The following is a 14,469-nucleotide window of genomic DNA, read 5'->3' as shown; positions in this document are numbered from 1 at the left end:
TGGGGGGAAAGTGAAAGGAGAAAATGTCATTTAACCAGAAAAAAGAAGATCTTCGCCAAGTTTACTGGTTTAAAAAACACAGAGTTCCTCATTTGCATTCTGATCAGGTGAGCCCCACTGGGTTCCCGAGACCTAAGGGGTTAGCTTATTTCGATCTCAAAAGGAAACTATTTGTACTTTACTGTACTGTGCAAATTTTCTGGTTTTATACATGGAATTTCTCTCCCTCCTCCCTTCTCTCCCTCTGTCCCTTCCTTCCCAGCTTTCCGTACTGTCATCAGGGATTATATGGGCAGGAAAAATATGGCCCTTTCTTTGTGCTTCTGTGAGTTAAAAAAAATTATAATGTATGCTTTCTTAAATAAAAAAAATAAAGATGATGGCTCTACAACGAACAACAATGAAATAGCCCTTAAAGGACACAGTATCCCCGTGTTATTAAGTAACATCATTTCCATGCTCTGCATTTCAGAGTCTCCACATAAACACTGCGATTGTGGGCCAAAATGAGAAGAGTTCATAACAAATTAGAGTGAAGCCAGTGCAGCCGGCAACCTCGCCATATTGTGCGGAGGCACCTCTTCCCCTGCTCAGCAGCTCAGCACGGCCAAGCCTGGGGCGGGAGTCCGGCCCTGGCCCTGCAGGGAAACACAGATGGTGTCCGCCCTGGGGGCCGAGCCCATCCTCAGACCTGGCCTTCTCCCGAGAACCATTTGCTGGCAGAGCTCGATTTCCCGGAGCCACAGGCTCAGAGGTGCCCAGAGCAGGATAAAAGGGAGCAAGCAGTTCTGGCCTCGGGCAGATGTCCGGAGGGGCCAGCCAGCTCACCTGTTTCCCTCACTAGTCCCTCCCTTTCTTCAGATCCCACCTGCACCGGAGTCTCTGTGCCCTTCCTCACTTCTTCCACAACCAGCCCTCTCTGGCCTCGAGCCCCCCTGCCATTGTCATCCCAGCCTCTTACCAGCCCAGTCCCCACCATCCCTTCTCCCTGGATGCCAGAGCCCCGTTCAAAGGGGTTTGGGGTTCAAAGCATTCCGTTTCAACAAGGAAAAGTGAAGGAGAGCAAAAGAAATAGCCGCACACCTCTGAAATAGTGAAAAAGCATGCGTCCTGGAATACTACTGACCTAGCATCAGAAAAAGCCCGAATGCTAACAGGGCAATTTCCATGCTCTGCCAGGAGCCATTTTCCTGGAGAACTGGAGGTTCCCCAGGAAACCACGCAGAGGCTGGCCAATCAGCATGACCCCCCTGAAGACCTGAGCATGGGGTCTAGTGTTGGATGCCAGCCAGCAGCTGGACAGTGGTGAGCTTCGGGACAGAGCAGTCCAGGAGAATTCCCGAGCCAAGCAAGGACTTTGGGATGCAGGGCAGCAGCTGGGCATGCCAGGAGGCAGGATGAGTATTTCTGCCACATCTATATGCACTGCATATAGCTGGGGCCCCCGAGCAGCGAGCAGCGCTGCCACCTTTAATTCAAAGGCATGCCAACTCTGGGAGGTGAGGCATTCGTCCTACGATACTTCAGAGTGGGAACCACCAGAGGGGACAGCTGCATTTTACACCAGGTTAGCAGCGCATCAGCTGTCAGCATGAAGAAGCCTCCCGCCCCCACGTTCCCTGGCACTTGGCAGAGATCCGTGTGGGGGCTGGTCCATGCTGTTCACCACAGTCGCCCCAGGGCCCAGCATAGTATTCGGAGGTACCCAACACGTGGGTGCTCTGGACCTAGGGGCTGTTTTACATCTGGGCACCCATATACCTCAGCAACTAGACTGCAGATATACGAAGGCAAGAACTATGAGGGCCCCATTGCGAGAGTCCTTTTGTAATGGGCGTGCATAGACTAAGAGGGATTCTGGTCTCTTGTTGCCGGGGAGAGTTGGGGAACAGTGTCCTGGGAGACCTGGAAACAGAGCTACATTTGTAGAGCTGTTTTCGGAGCCAGGACAGCAGCTCCTGAGAGGTCACAGGCTAAGGAGTGTGCGAGGAATGAGAACAATACAGAGAGAACGCAAATAAGCCCACAGAACTCTCAGGCTGGAGTGGTGTCACGGCTTGGCTAGGGCAGACCTTGAACCTGTGTCTCCCAGAAGTCTAACTCCTCGCTCCTGGAGTGACTCACTGACCCAACAAAGACTGTGTTAGTCCTTCCAATGGGATCACCTATTCACCGAGAGTGCATTCAGTTACTCATCAAATACTTCCTGAGAGGCTTCAAAGAAATCCTACTCCTGCTCCTGTCATGTACGCTCCTCTGTGGAATCGGACGGGCAAACCCACTGTAATGCAGTAGGACAGGGACTGTAAAGGGGAAACCTACCCGTTGGCAGGGACAGCCTGGGAGATGGAGCCGTCTGCCTGGGGGGCAGGAAAGATGACGTGAGGAGGCAGGACCTGAGGTGGGACTTGAAGACTGTTTGCAGGGCAGGTGAGCTGAGAAGCGTGGGTGGGTGAGGTATGTTCTTTGAGGGGAATGGTGCAGAAACACACTGGGTAGGGTCATATGCAAGAATGGCAGCTAAGCAGCTAATGTATGCCCAGCACTGTGGAGAATTAGGAGTGTAAGTGGGATACTTACTACACTGCTTGCACTGCCCTCAACAAGCTTGCAACTGAGCGAGTGATAGAGGCACATATGGGACCACATGGCTGTCACTCAGGGCAGAGTGGATGAGTTCTATTCAGACAACCCCATCCCTCATATCCATATGCTACCTTTCCATCCCTCATATCCATATGGTACCTTTCCATCCACAAGCTCTTTCATAGACATTATGTCATTTTATGACAACATTATTCTTTTTTTATGACAGCATTATTCTTAATTGCTGTTAAACCAGACGTTCCCCAGTATATAAATTATAAACATGAGGATGGCTACTATAAAAAAAAAACAAACCCAAAACAGATCCCGGTAGCTCAGTGGTTGAGTGTCAACTCCTGAACCAGGAGGTCAGGGTTCAATTCCCAGTCAGGGCACATGCCCAGGTTGTGAGCTGGATCCCCAGTGGGGCCTGCAGGAGGCAGCCAATCAATGATTCTCTCTCATCATTGTTGTTACTATCTCTCTCTCCCTCTCCCTTCCTCTCTCTGAAGTTTTTATTCTTAAAAAACACAGAAAATAACAAATATTAGCAAGGATGTGGAGAAATTATAATCCTTATGCACTGTTGGTGGGAATCTAAAATGATACAGCCACTAAGAAAAACAGTATGGTTGTTCCTCAAAAAATTAAACAGAATTATCAAATGATTCAGCAATCCCACCTCTGAGTATATATTGAGAAGAACTGAAAGCCAAGTTTGAAGAGATATTTTCACACCCATGCTCATAGCAGCACTATTCACAATAGCCACGAGGGGGAAGCAACCCAAACGCCCATCAATGGATGAATGGACAAACAAAATAATATTCCATAACAATGGAATATTATTCAGCCTTAAAAAGGAAGAAGATTCTGACATGCTACAACGCTGAAGAACCTTGAGGACTTTATGCTAAGTGAAATAAGCCAGTCACCAAAAGACAGATACTGCAGGATTCCCTTAATATGAAGTATCCAGAATAGCCAAGTTCATAGAGACTGAAAGTAGGACAGTAGTGACTAGGGCCTGAGGGGGGATGGGGAGTTGTTGTTCAGTAGGTACAGTTCCAGTTTTACAAGATGAGAAAGTTCTAGAGATCTGCTGAGCAACAATGTGAAGGTCCTTAACAGCACTTTACACTTCAAAATGGGGAATGCTGTCATTTGTGTTTTACCACACAAATATGTATACTTGTATATACTTTTAAAAAATGTTTTTACTGATTTCAGAGAGGAAGGGAGAGGGAGAGAGAGATAGAAACATCAATGATGAGAGAGAATCACTGATCAGCTGCCCGCTGCCCATCCCATACTGGGGATCAAGCCCACAACCCGGGCATGTGCCCCAACCGGGAACTGAACTGTGACCTCCTGGCTCATAGATCAACCACTGAGCCATGCGGGCCGGGCTATACTTTTAATTCCAGTCCTGAAAGAGTGCCGTGGGAATACCTGGTGATTCTCCTCTGCAGGAGGACACACAGCCCCACCTTTGGGCACCCTGGACAGCGGTGACCGCTCCTGACGGCACTTGGCCGGAACGAAGGGGACACTCTCTCTGCCGGTTGCTAGTGACGCCCGAGCTGCTGACCCCTCCCCACCCCTGCGAGGGTCTCACGGCTCCTCTGAAGTGTGTTGTTAGCTTACAGTGAGGGCCGATGATCCGCCCGAAACCACACAGCGTGGGGAGAGAACACTCTCCAGTCGGAGACGCACACGCGTGGCTGCCGGGAAGTGGAGTCGGCCGTCTCGCTGAGGAGAGGCTGCCAAGAAGAGGGACACTGTCGCCAAGAACCGGAAATCGCAGGCCAGTGTCTCACGCTGTCTTATTTTTTTTCTTTTCAAAATGCCAGGAAAAGAAAATTCCATAAAGTAATTCCCTCGGTAGAAATTAGGGGTGTTGGTATTTTCTTTTTATTTCCCTAAATATAAAGAAACATGACCCCATTGCTGTCCTGTCCTGGCTCACAGAGGGCACTCGGTCAACACTTGTTGGGAAGGGAAGGGAAAGGAAGGAAAGGGAAGGGAAGGGAAGGGAAGGGAAGGGAAGGGAAGGGAAGGGAAGGGAAGGGCGGAGAGGAGAGGGGAGGAATGGAAAGTTGTGACACGAGTGACTTAAGAAATTCCTGACACATGTGATACTTATCCTTCTCTGACTGGCTTATTTCGCTTAGCATCATACTCTCCAGATGACCTCACTCATATGTGGAGCCTAATGAACAAAATAAACTGACAAACAAAATAGATCCAGAGACATGGAAGCATGCAACAGACTGATGAATCTCAGAGTTAAGAGGAATTGGGGTTGGGGAGAGATTAACCAAAGAACTCATATGCGTATATGCATAACTCATGGACATAGACAATAGTGTGGTGAAGTCATGGTGGGGGGGGGGGCTGGTGAGAGTGGGGGGAAAAGGAGGGACATCTGTAATATTTACAACAATAAAGATAAATTTTAAAAAAGAAAAGAAGTTCCAGAGACAGTTAAACTCCTTTGTGTCTGCACCTAGTCAGTTCCCACAGCAAGAATTCCAAGCATCAAACACCCGATCCTCGAGTCCATCCTCCGAGCGTATCTCAGAAATGAGAAGTGCCCTAACCGGGTTGGCTCAGTGGATAGAGCGTCGGCCTGCAGACTCAAGGGTCCCGGGTTCGATTCCGGTCAAGGGCATGTACCTTGGTTGCGAGCACATCCCCAGTGGGGAGTGTGCAGGAGGCAGCTGATCGATGTTTCTCTCTCATTGATGTTTCTAACTCTCTATCCCTTTCTCTTCCTCTCTGTAAAAAATCAATAAAATATATAAATATAAAGCGTATCTCAGAAATGAGAACTGTACTACGATGAGGACGGACTTTATTCAAGTCCACCAGTCAGCAGACTGGACAGCTCGGGGCGGCGGCAGAAAGCACTGCGAACACAGTCCCTATTAACTCGAGTGGCTCAGAGCCCCCCAAAGCCGGCCAGACACTCACTCCCAGCAAGGTGAGCTTGGGAGGAAAGGTATGTGAGAGACCAGGAATGGAAACACAGTCACACCAGTCTTACTACTCTTCTATTTATAGACCAGAGGAAAGATACGTTAAAAACTGCACACTTATTTTTTTTACCCTCAATTTATGAAATCAAGTGTTGTGCGCTTCTCGCAGCCTTGTTAGAAAATGGGCACAGTGTCTAGCACCAGGCTCTCCAGGGTGAGCGGGAGAGCTGTGACAGCCCAAGCGAGGGCAGTGTGCCAGGTAGGGATGAATTTAAATGAGGACCCTGTGCGCCTCCTCTGCAGAAGCCTCCAACGTCACCTGGAAGAACAGGGGCTGAAGGCAGAACGGGGGTTGGGGTGGCCCTTGGGGTCAGTGGTGTTCACAGCCGGCTGCAATGTGACAGTCGGCAGCACCACAGCCCAGGAAGTCTTCGGGTTTGGGGAGCACATGATTTGGGTTTTTAATTAAATTCCACTTCCAGAACTCCACAGAGAAGAAATCGTTCTAAATTCTTATAAACAAAACTTCTGAGCTGTAAAAACAACATGAGAAGATTCTATTGAGAGTATTTACTTTAAAAAGAATTGTGAAATTGATTCACTCGTGTTCCCAATTGGCAAAACGACATTTAAATATGATTGGAAATCTCATAAACCAATTTCGCCTACACTGTCCGGCATGGGCCTCCCTCTCCTGGTCGCCTGTCTTGCAGGGCGGCTCCACCGCCTCCCAGATGACCAACAAAAACCTGGGAATTGTCTCTGCTGGGTGATAAGAGCCCTAACACTCAACCAGAGGCGATTTGGCTCTTTGGGGACATCTGGCAACACCTGAGGACATTGTTGGTTGTCCACCCGAGAAGGGAGTCATGGGGAGGGAGGGAGTGCTACTGATACTTAGCGGATAGAGGCCAGAAACACAGCCAAGCATCCCACAAAGCAGAGGGCAGATCCCACACCACAGAGAATCCAGTCCAAAATGTCAACAGCACCGAGGTTCAGAAACACTGCTTACAAAGAGCTTACTGTGTGCTACACTGTTCTGAGTATTTTATATTTCTCTCAACTCATTTAAGCCAACACTAGGAGAGAGGTACCATTATCATCCCCACTATGCAGATGAGGAAACTGAGGCTCAGAGAAATGCAGTAACTGGATCAAGACCACACAGCTAGTAGGTGTGTTACGTTCAAATGGGGCCCAGGCCACCTGGTCCAGAGGCTATGCTGTCACACGACTCCACATGGCCTCCCTTGCCTGACTCTGAGCCAACCTCTTTCCAGCCCTTATTCACTGCATCACTCTGTCCCGTTCAGGCCTGCGTCTTCTCCCCCTGGACCGTAGCAATGGACTCCCTGCTTCCAGCTCCACAGCTCTGCTTCCTCTCAGCCTCCCAGGGCTGCCAGAGGGACCTCAAAAACCCAAATCTGATCCCACCTCTACCCCCTGCCTGAAGCCCTTCAACAGGTCCTTGTCACCTACAAGGCAAAGCCCAAACTCTTCCAATGGTGTCTGAGTTCTGGTGGGAATCATTCCTCTCCAGGCCTTCTCCTGCCTCCCAACCACCTGCCCATCATTAACACTGCTGTGCTGTTCCCACCTCCCTGCAGCTACTCTGCCTACAGTGCCCACCCCCATTTACTTACCTAGGAAATACCTGCTGACCCTTCAAATATCAGTTCCAGCGTCACCTCCCCCAGGAAGCCTTCTCTGAACATCCCAGCCCCTCAGGTAAAACGGACCCCTCCCTTCTTTTACCATTTACTTCCACAGCCTTTATTCAATATTATTGCCCTTTTTCCTTGCTTTCGAGTCTGTGCCTCAAGGGCAGGGGCTTTGTGTTGTCTTACTTACCTCTGAAATCTAGCCAAGTAACTAAGCAGTCACTCAGCAAGTATCAATGAATGAAAGATGAAATATCCCGTAGGGCTTGAATTCCTTCTTACATGAAGCAGAAGTCAATTTCGGCAATGCCTTGACACAAGATCTAGCCATGTGCCCGGAACACCAGGGGTTGCTTCTGACCACTAAGATCATTATCATCACCCTTCTCCTTTGAATCCCCATCCCCAGACTGAACATCTCAGCTTCTCTCCTCTTCCTAAATGACATGGTTTCAAGAGAACTCATGGCCTTACAGGGTGTACTGAATTTCTGAGCAGACCCAAATCGCAAGGGGAGAAGCTGGCACATTTGGAAAGATTCTTGAGATGCAATTTAAAGTGCACTTTAAATCAGGGGTCTCAGGTTCAAGTGTCTATGGGTCAGGCAGGTGAGGCCCATGAAAGAGGTAGGCAGGTGCTGCTGAAATAGAGAGAAGAGGCTATCAATGGCCTGAGCGTTCTCTCGCCGTCAGAGTTGCTGCAACGTAGGCCAGGTCGCCAGGTCTTTGAATGTTTTGAGAAAAGCTAAAAATTTGCATTTTAACACAAGGTTTTTTGATACTGGTAACTTTTTTTTTTTTTTAATCAACAACAATTTTTGAGCCAAACCAACTGCATTTGGGGACCAGCTCTGGCTGCAGGCTGTCCACTTGAGGTTTTGGCTTTAACTAAAGAATTGCTTGAGCACCCAGCCAGGGTGGTTCAGTGGTTCAGCATCGACCTATGAACCAGGAGGTCACAGTTTCATTCCCAGGCAGGGCACATGCCTGGGCTTTGGGCTTGATCCCTAGCAGGGGGAGTGCAGGAGGCTGCTGATCAATGATTCTTTCTCATCATTGATGTTTCTATCTCTCTCCCTCTCCCTTCCTCTCCGAAATCAATAAAAAAAAAAGAGTTGTTCAAGCGATTCCTAAATATAAGTTTTTGTATTTAGTGTTGGAAGTGTGCATAGATATATTGAGGGTTGTGGATAAGGCAGAATTTAAATTTAAAGTTAAGCTAGAAGACTAAGGTTAAAAATAACTTGGAGGCATAAATCACCAAAGAGGGTGGGAAAACAGGGAGCCTTCCTAACCGGCATCCAAAGGCAAGGCAGAGACACACTTACCCGTCAACAGACCCATTTCCATCAACGACTGGAACAAGCTGGGGTGCTGGGCTCTCAGCTCCTTCTCCCAGGGGAAGGCTCTGCACATGGAGGGTCTCCCGTACCTGCGCCTCAGGTCCAAGTAGGAGTTCCGCAGGTCACCTGCAGGAGAGGGAAGCATAAGATACCACTCCCCTTGGGACGGGTAAGTCTCACCTCTCTGCACCCTTTCCCCCTAAGGGGAACTAGAAATAAGAGGTCAGATGTACCGTTACTGGGTATGGGTTGGGTTGCATTAGGGATTTGAAATTGGTACAATGCCTTTGCCTTGAGGTCACAAATTCAAAGCCAAGTCCGAGGGAAATGTGCCAAAGTTGCTGATGGCTGTTGAATAATTCTACAGAATGAGCAGCTGGCCTCGGACTGGTCCCCAGGAGGCCAATATCTAGGCCATTTTGTTGGCAGTGTGAGCTGAGGAGCAAAGTCCAACGATCCCCAGGGACACAAGGCGGTAGATGGTAGAAAAATCATCCCCATGCCCCAAACAGATCAGCATGCAAGGCTGGCCTGCCCACGCAGGCTACCTCCCCTACAATGTCATCAGCTATCAATACCAGTTTCTTTCCTGCTCAGGACATTCCTATTCCTATATATCTCCCCCCTCTTCTGACAGCATCGTATTTTCTGGATGATTCAGCAGTGAGAGCAGTAGCTGGGGACCAGTATAGCCTATTCTTAAATCGAATTGCAGAAGAGCCGTCCTTCCACATTTACCTATCGCCACCTCCAATCACTCCCCGGGACTGTGCTATGCGAACCCTATGGGACTGGGGTATGTTCACAACACATCCATTCCTCCCTGGCCTGAATCAGGAAGTTCAGTTCTGGAGATGATGAGATATGGGGGCAGCACCGAAATACTCAATTTGCTTTTGCTGATGGCAAAGGCCCCAGAGGAACTTCTCTTCCAGAAGGAACATATGTGACTAACTCTATTGCCACCACATCAAGCAGGAAGATCCCTAGCACAGAGAAATTGCTAAGTGCCAGATCTGAGCTGGAACGTTGGAAGACAAGACGAGACCCGTTTTATAACAGAAACACACCCCATATGAGTGAAAGGATGTCCGCGCAACTCTGAGCAGGCACGAAAGCCTTCTATTTGAAACTCATTCCTTCTGTTACAAATTACCGATGTCTTCCAGCATGAGTCGATTTCAGGGATTGAAAAAATAAAACCGAGCCCCGAACAACAAAGTCATTGTTCAACACTTCTGAAAGCTAATATTCAGATATTAATGGTCCAAGACAGAAGTGCACCGATGGGGAAACGTTTCTAATGATTAATTTATTTTCCAATTCATTTTTATTTTCTTAGACCGGCCTCAGATCCCACTCTGAATGGGAATAATGAAATGTGAGGCTCAAAACACTTCCCTTTGTGCACTTAAGCTAAACCACGTACGGTTAAAGCTATGAGGCAGGTTGGGCTGTTGTCGGCCGTTGGTCTGGTTGGAATCCAGGTGGAATGGACACTTTCCCTTGCATCTGTCTGCAGAGGTCATACTTCTCCCCATCGATCAAGTCATATATGTTCTATTCCAACCCCGCCAGAAAGAAGCCAAATGTGTTGACACAGATGCACAGAGCTAAAGATTGCTCTCCTGGCCCGGCTGGCATGGCTCAGTGGTTGCGCATCGACCTATGAACCAGGAGGTCACGGTTCGATTCCCAGCCAGGGCACATGCCCGGGTTTCGGGCTCAATCCCCAGTACGGGGAGTTCAAGAGGCAGCCGATCAATGACTCTCTCTCATCATTGATGTTTCTATCTCTCTCTTCCTCTCTCTGAAATCAATAAAAAGATATTTTTAAAAAAGATTGCTCTCCTGAAGCTCAATACTTACATGCTTCTTGGCTCCTGCTGCCTTGTTGTACCGTGGATGCGTACACAGACACTATTTCTTGAACTTCTGCACACCTTTCGTAATATAACTTGATTTGTTTAGCAAGTTGCTTCTCAAGGAGGGGATTAAAAATCTATAAGAAGGCAAGAAAATCGAGCGATCAATTGTCATCAAACAAATACCTATGAGGCTGTGTCCGGGTTGATGTCCTTCTCCCTCTGACATTACCAGCTGGCTTGTTTGCACTCAAATCATTCAATCTGGGTTTGCAAAGGGAGGATGTAATTCAAGGACACTCTGGCTCCGGCCACTTCCTCCTGGCTTCTTTTTGCGGCATCTTCTCCCCCGCAGAGCTTCTTAAATGCCAGGCTTTCCCAGAGGCCAGGCCGCCACGCTCTTCTTGCTCCCCACCACATGCTGTCCCCAGAAAATCATATTCCTCTCCCCTTCAGTTCTCAAGGGACAGGAAGTCTACCTGTGCTGTGCAGCTGACTGGGAGCCCTTCTCCTGTTTTCTTCTGCTTGGCAGGCTCCTACTCAATTTCCAAGGGGCAGATTCAAGGTCATCACTTCCGGGAAGCTTCCCTAACAGCCTACCCCACCCTCACCTGGTTGCCTATAGCCATGTTCCCACCTCGGTGCTCCCAAACACTGTGCTCACATCTGAATGAATGCACATACTACATTCTTTCATGACATATTTGCTTAAGAGAGATAAGGAAGCTCCTTAAGAAAAAAGGCCTGTCTCATGGCCTGACCAGTGTGGCTCAGTGGTTGAGCATTGACCTGTGAACCAGGAGGTCACGATTCAATTCCCAGTCAGGTCACTTGCCAAGGTTGCGGGCTCAATCCCCTGGGGAGGAAGGGGATGTGCATGAGGCAGTCGATCAATGATTCTCTTACATCATTGATGTGTCTATCTCTCTCTCCCTCTCCCTTCCTCTCTGAAATCAATATATATAAAGGCCTGTCTCAACTCAGTGGTTTTCAAAATATAGGTTGTGGCAGTGGTTCTCAACCTTCCTAATGCCGCGACCCTTTAATACAGTTCCTCATGCTGTGGTGACCCCCAACCATAAAATTATTTTCATTGCTACTTCATAACTGTAATTTTTCTACTGTTATGAATCATAATGTAAATATCTGATATGCTATATGTGTTTTCCGATGGTCACAACCCACAGGTTGAGAACCGCTGCATTAGAGGGTTATGAAATCACTTTAGTGGCTGTCACAAGCAGTGATTTTTAGAAAAATAAAACACAAAATATCTGAGTACACTGAACGTAGCAAGGGTGTGTATATGTATGTGTATATATGTATATGTGTGTGTATATATGGGCATACATATGTACTATTCATGATATTAAATTTCTTATTGTGGACCACCTTCAAAAAACAAGTTTGAAAGCTACTATCTTTATTTTTTTTTCAATTAGCAATAATCGCACCTGGGATAAACCTCATTGGCTACAATACTGCCACTGAGCAAAGCTGAAAGCTACCATCTTAATTAACCTTGGACGCCTCAGCACCTGGCACAGAGCCTGGCACAGAGTAGGTGTTCAATGAGTATTGGCCACACAAATGAATAAATCTCATTTTTTCCTCTTTATAGAGGTCTCTCACTTGGGGTTCTAAGATGCACCCATGGGTGGGAGGGATCCTCATTTTTCCTCAATGACTTTGTCTAGTGCCTCTTGCTTTTTCCAGAACAAACCCCACAGGGTCACAGGAATGAAAGAAAGTTCCTTTTTCAGGTATTCAGTGATCTCTTTACAAAGGCAGAGAAAACAATGGCTGTGAAGGCCGTTGTGGGGCAGCCTCCTCCCTGGGCAGCAGCCCTGTGGGTGGGCCTGGACACTGGACAGGTGCATCTGGGGGTGGGTTTGGAGGTGAGAGCCATCCAACAGCAGCTGTGAAGCCCTCTGGGCCGGCCACCTGAGTGTGAGCCGGAGGCCCGAGTTTCTGAAGGGCGTGGTGAACAGAACCTCATCTGCTAGCGAGGCTTGCTCTGTTGCTCCTTTAAAAAATAGCATCTAAAGGAAGCTTTACCAAATAACTAAGACTCTCTCCTTTCATTAGTTTAATCACTGGATGGGCAACAGCCTGATAAAAACCTACTCTATAATTAATCCAGTGGTTATTAAAACAGAGGAAGTAAATGGTTTCCATTTTATGAGTACTAAATGAACCAAACGTTAACAGAAATCTATTATCGTGTTAGCTAGGGGAAACGACTCAATATTAATAATGTTTGGTGACAGAGCCGATGAGAGATCCCGCTTAAATAAATCTTTTGTTTACACAGGGTTCCAGGCCTGAGCCACACACCCGTGAGCACCCACAAACTTTGCCTCGATCCCTAGGGCTCACCTGTGCAGGGTGCAGAGTGCGGAGACGGTAGTATTTCAGAGGTCCGAAAAATCCTGCGATGCCGGCCACATACCTGCTCCCTCCGATAATGAAGTACCCAGCAGTGTCATTATAATGGAAGTCCTCCAGGAATCTACAGAAAAACACAAAGGCTCTGTGTTTGAACCAGATTTTGAAAAAGAAACTCTTGCATTGACCCTCATTAACTTACTCCAAATTCCCACAGGCCCTTCACTCGGAGTTCTAGCAGATGAGATGATGGTGGAGTTAGGCAGGCTTGGGCTATGATTCTGCCCTTTACCGGCTGTGTGACCTTGGACCAGTCGCTTAACCTCTCTGGGACTGAGTTTTCTCATTAGTCAATTAGCTCCTCACTTATAGGATCGTTAAAAGAATTAAGTGAATAGAAAGATATAAAACGACTAGTCGAGTGCCTGGATTACTGTCAAAAAGGAATGGCTATTGAGATTGGTGAAACTGTTTGGAGTCATTAAAATTATTTGGAATTGCTGGCCACAACAGGAACTATTTCACTCTAAAAGGAGAAAAAACACACACAAAACTTGTTGAATGGATAGAAGGCATCTGTGGAGGAAAACTAAAAACATATCCTATTAAATAAGAACTTATGTAAATTCAGTTAGGAGGAGGAGGCCACAGCAAGGTCAAAGGTCTTGGCCAAAGACAAAAGGTCAGCACAGGTGACACAACGAAAGTCCATGTTGTCCTCAAAGACTCAAAGGATCAGAAAGGAAAATGGAAGGAGAACTGGGTTAGCACAAATAAAATGCCCAAAGCTGTTCCTTGCGACCTTGATTATATTCGCCAGAGACTGGCGAACTCCAGACGTCTGTCAGTGAGGACTGACCACACCCGTGCTGGGGCCTGGCCGTGTGCTCTCTCCCTACACAGCTGAAACAAGGGGTGGGGGCTCAGTGGACTGACCTGGAGAGAGCTCCAAAATTCACTGCTAAGTGAAAAATATAAAAACAAAAGTGCAGAACAAAGGGTATACTTTTTTACATAGGAAAGAAGAAAATGAATATATATTTTATTAATTTGCATAAAAACTTTGTAAGTATACAGGAAACAAATACAATATTTCCTCATGGCACAGGGTGCCCTTGGGGATGTTAGGGTGGAATGGATGGGGGCAGAGAGAGAAGCAAGACATCTAACTGTATACCTGTTCATATAATTTTATTTTTTTAAAAACCATGTGCATTAATTGCCTATTTCTCTAAAAATTAAAATAGGAAAGGTGCAATGAGAGCATATGTGAACAGCAAGTGGGTGGGGGTGGACACCAAGCCAGGCAAAGAGCAAAGAGCCAGGAAGCGTAGAGGGCAGATGGAAGCAGAAAGAAAGAGCATAAAATGTCAGGCAGGCCGCCAGGAGCCCAGAGAGCCACAGGGGCAACAGGCCAGGGTGATGCTCATGGGGACAGAGAAAGCTACCAGCGGCTGGATCAAAAAAAGACAAGCAGGATGAGGCGGTGGGGGGGTCGGGCGGGGGGGGAGATGGACTGACTGTTAGCAAGGAACCTGACCCTTAGCAGGCACACCTGGCTGGAGAGGGAGACAAAAGAGTGATGAGATGGGCCCGAGATGGGCCCGTGCAGACAGCACCAACTGAGGGCAGTTGGAATGAGC

The 14,469-nt window shown here is 47.7% G+C and overlaps 1 protein-coding gene and 1 pseudogene across 2 annotated transcripts in view; both read right to left on the bottom strand.

Moving 5' to 3' along the window:
• SEL1L3 (SEL1L family member 3) overlaps positions 1–14,469 on the bottom strand; it is a 90,870-nt gene that overhangs the window by 54,055 nt on the left and 22,346 nt on the right. For both annotated transcript variants that reach the window (XM_014459654.2, XM_023757742.1), the window contains exons 6-8: positions 12,818–12,950; positions 10,443–10,575; positions 8,559–8,699 (exon numbers count right to left, since the gene is read on the bottom strand). In XM_014459654.2, coding sequence (XP_014315140.1) covers positions 8,559–8,699; positions 10,443–10,575; positions 12,818–12,950 — 407 coding nt within the window. The remainder of the gene's footprint in view (positions 1–8,558; positions 8,700–10,442; positions 10,576–12,817; positions 12,951–14,469) is intronic.
• LOC111826945 lies at positions 11,785–11,937 on the bottom strand (annotated as a pseudogene).

This window comes from Myotis lucifugus, unplaced genomic scaffold, assembly GCF_000147115.1.
Source record: "Myotis lucifugus unplaced genomic scaffold, Myoluc2.0 scaffold_112, whole genome shotgun sequence".
NCBI lineage: Eukaryota > Metazoa > Chordata > Mammalia > Chiroptera > Vespertilionidae > Myotis > Myotis lucifugus.
Note: the sequence above shows the minus strand (reverse complement) of the source record. Positions and strands in the feature narration are given on the sequence as shown.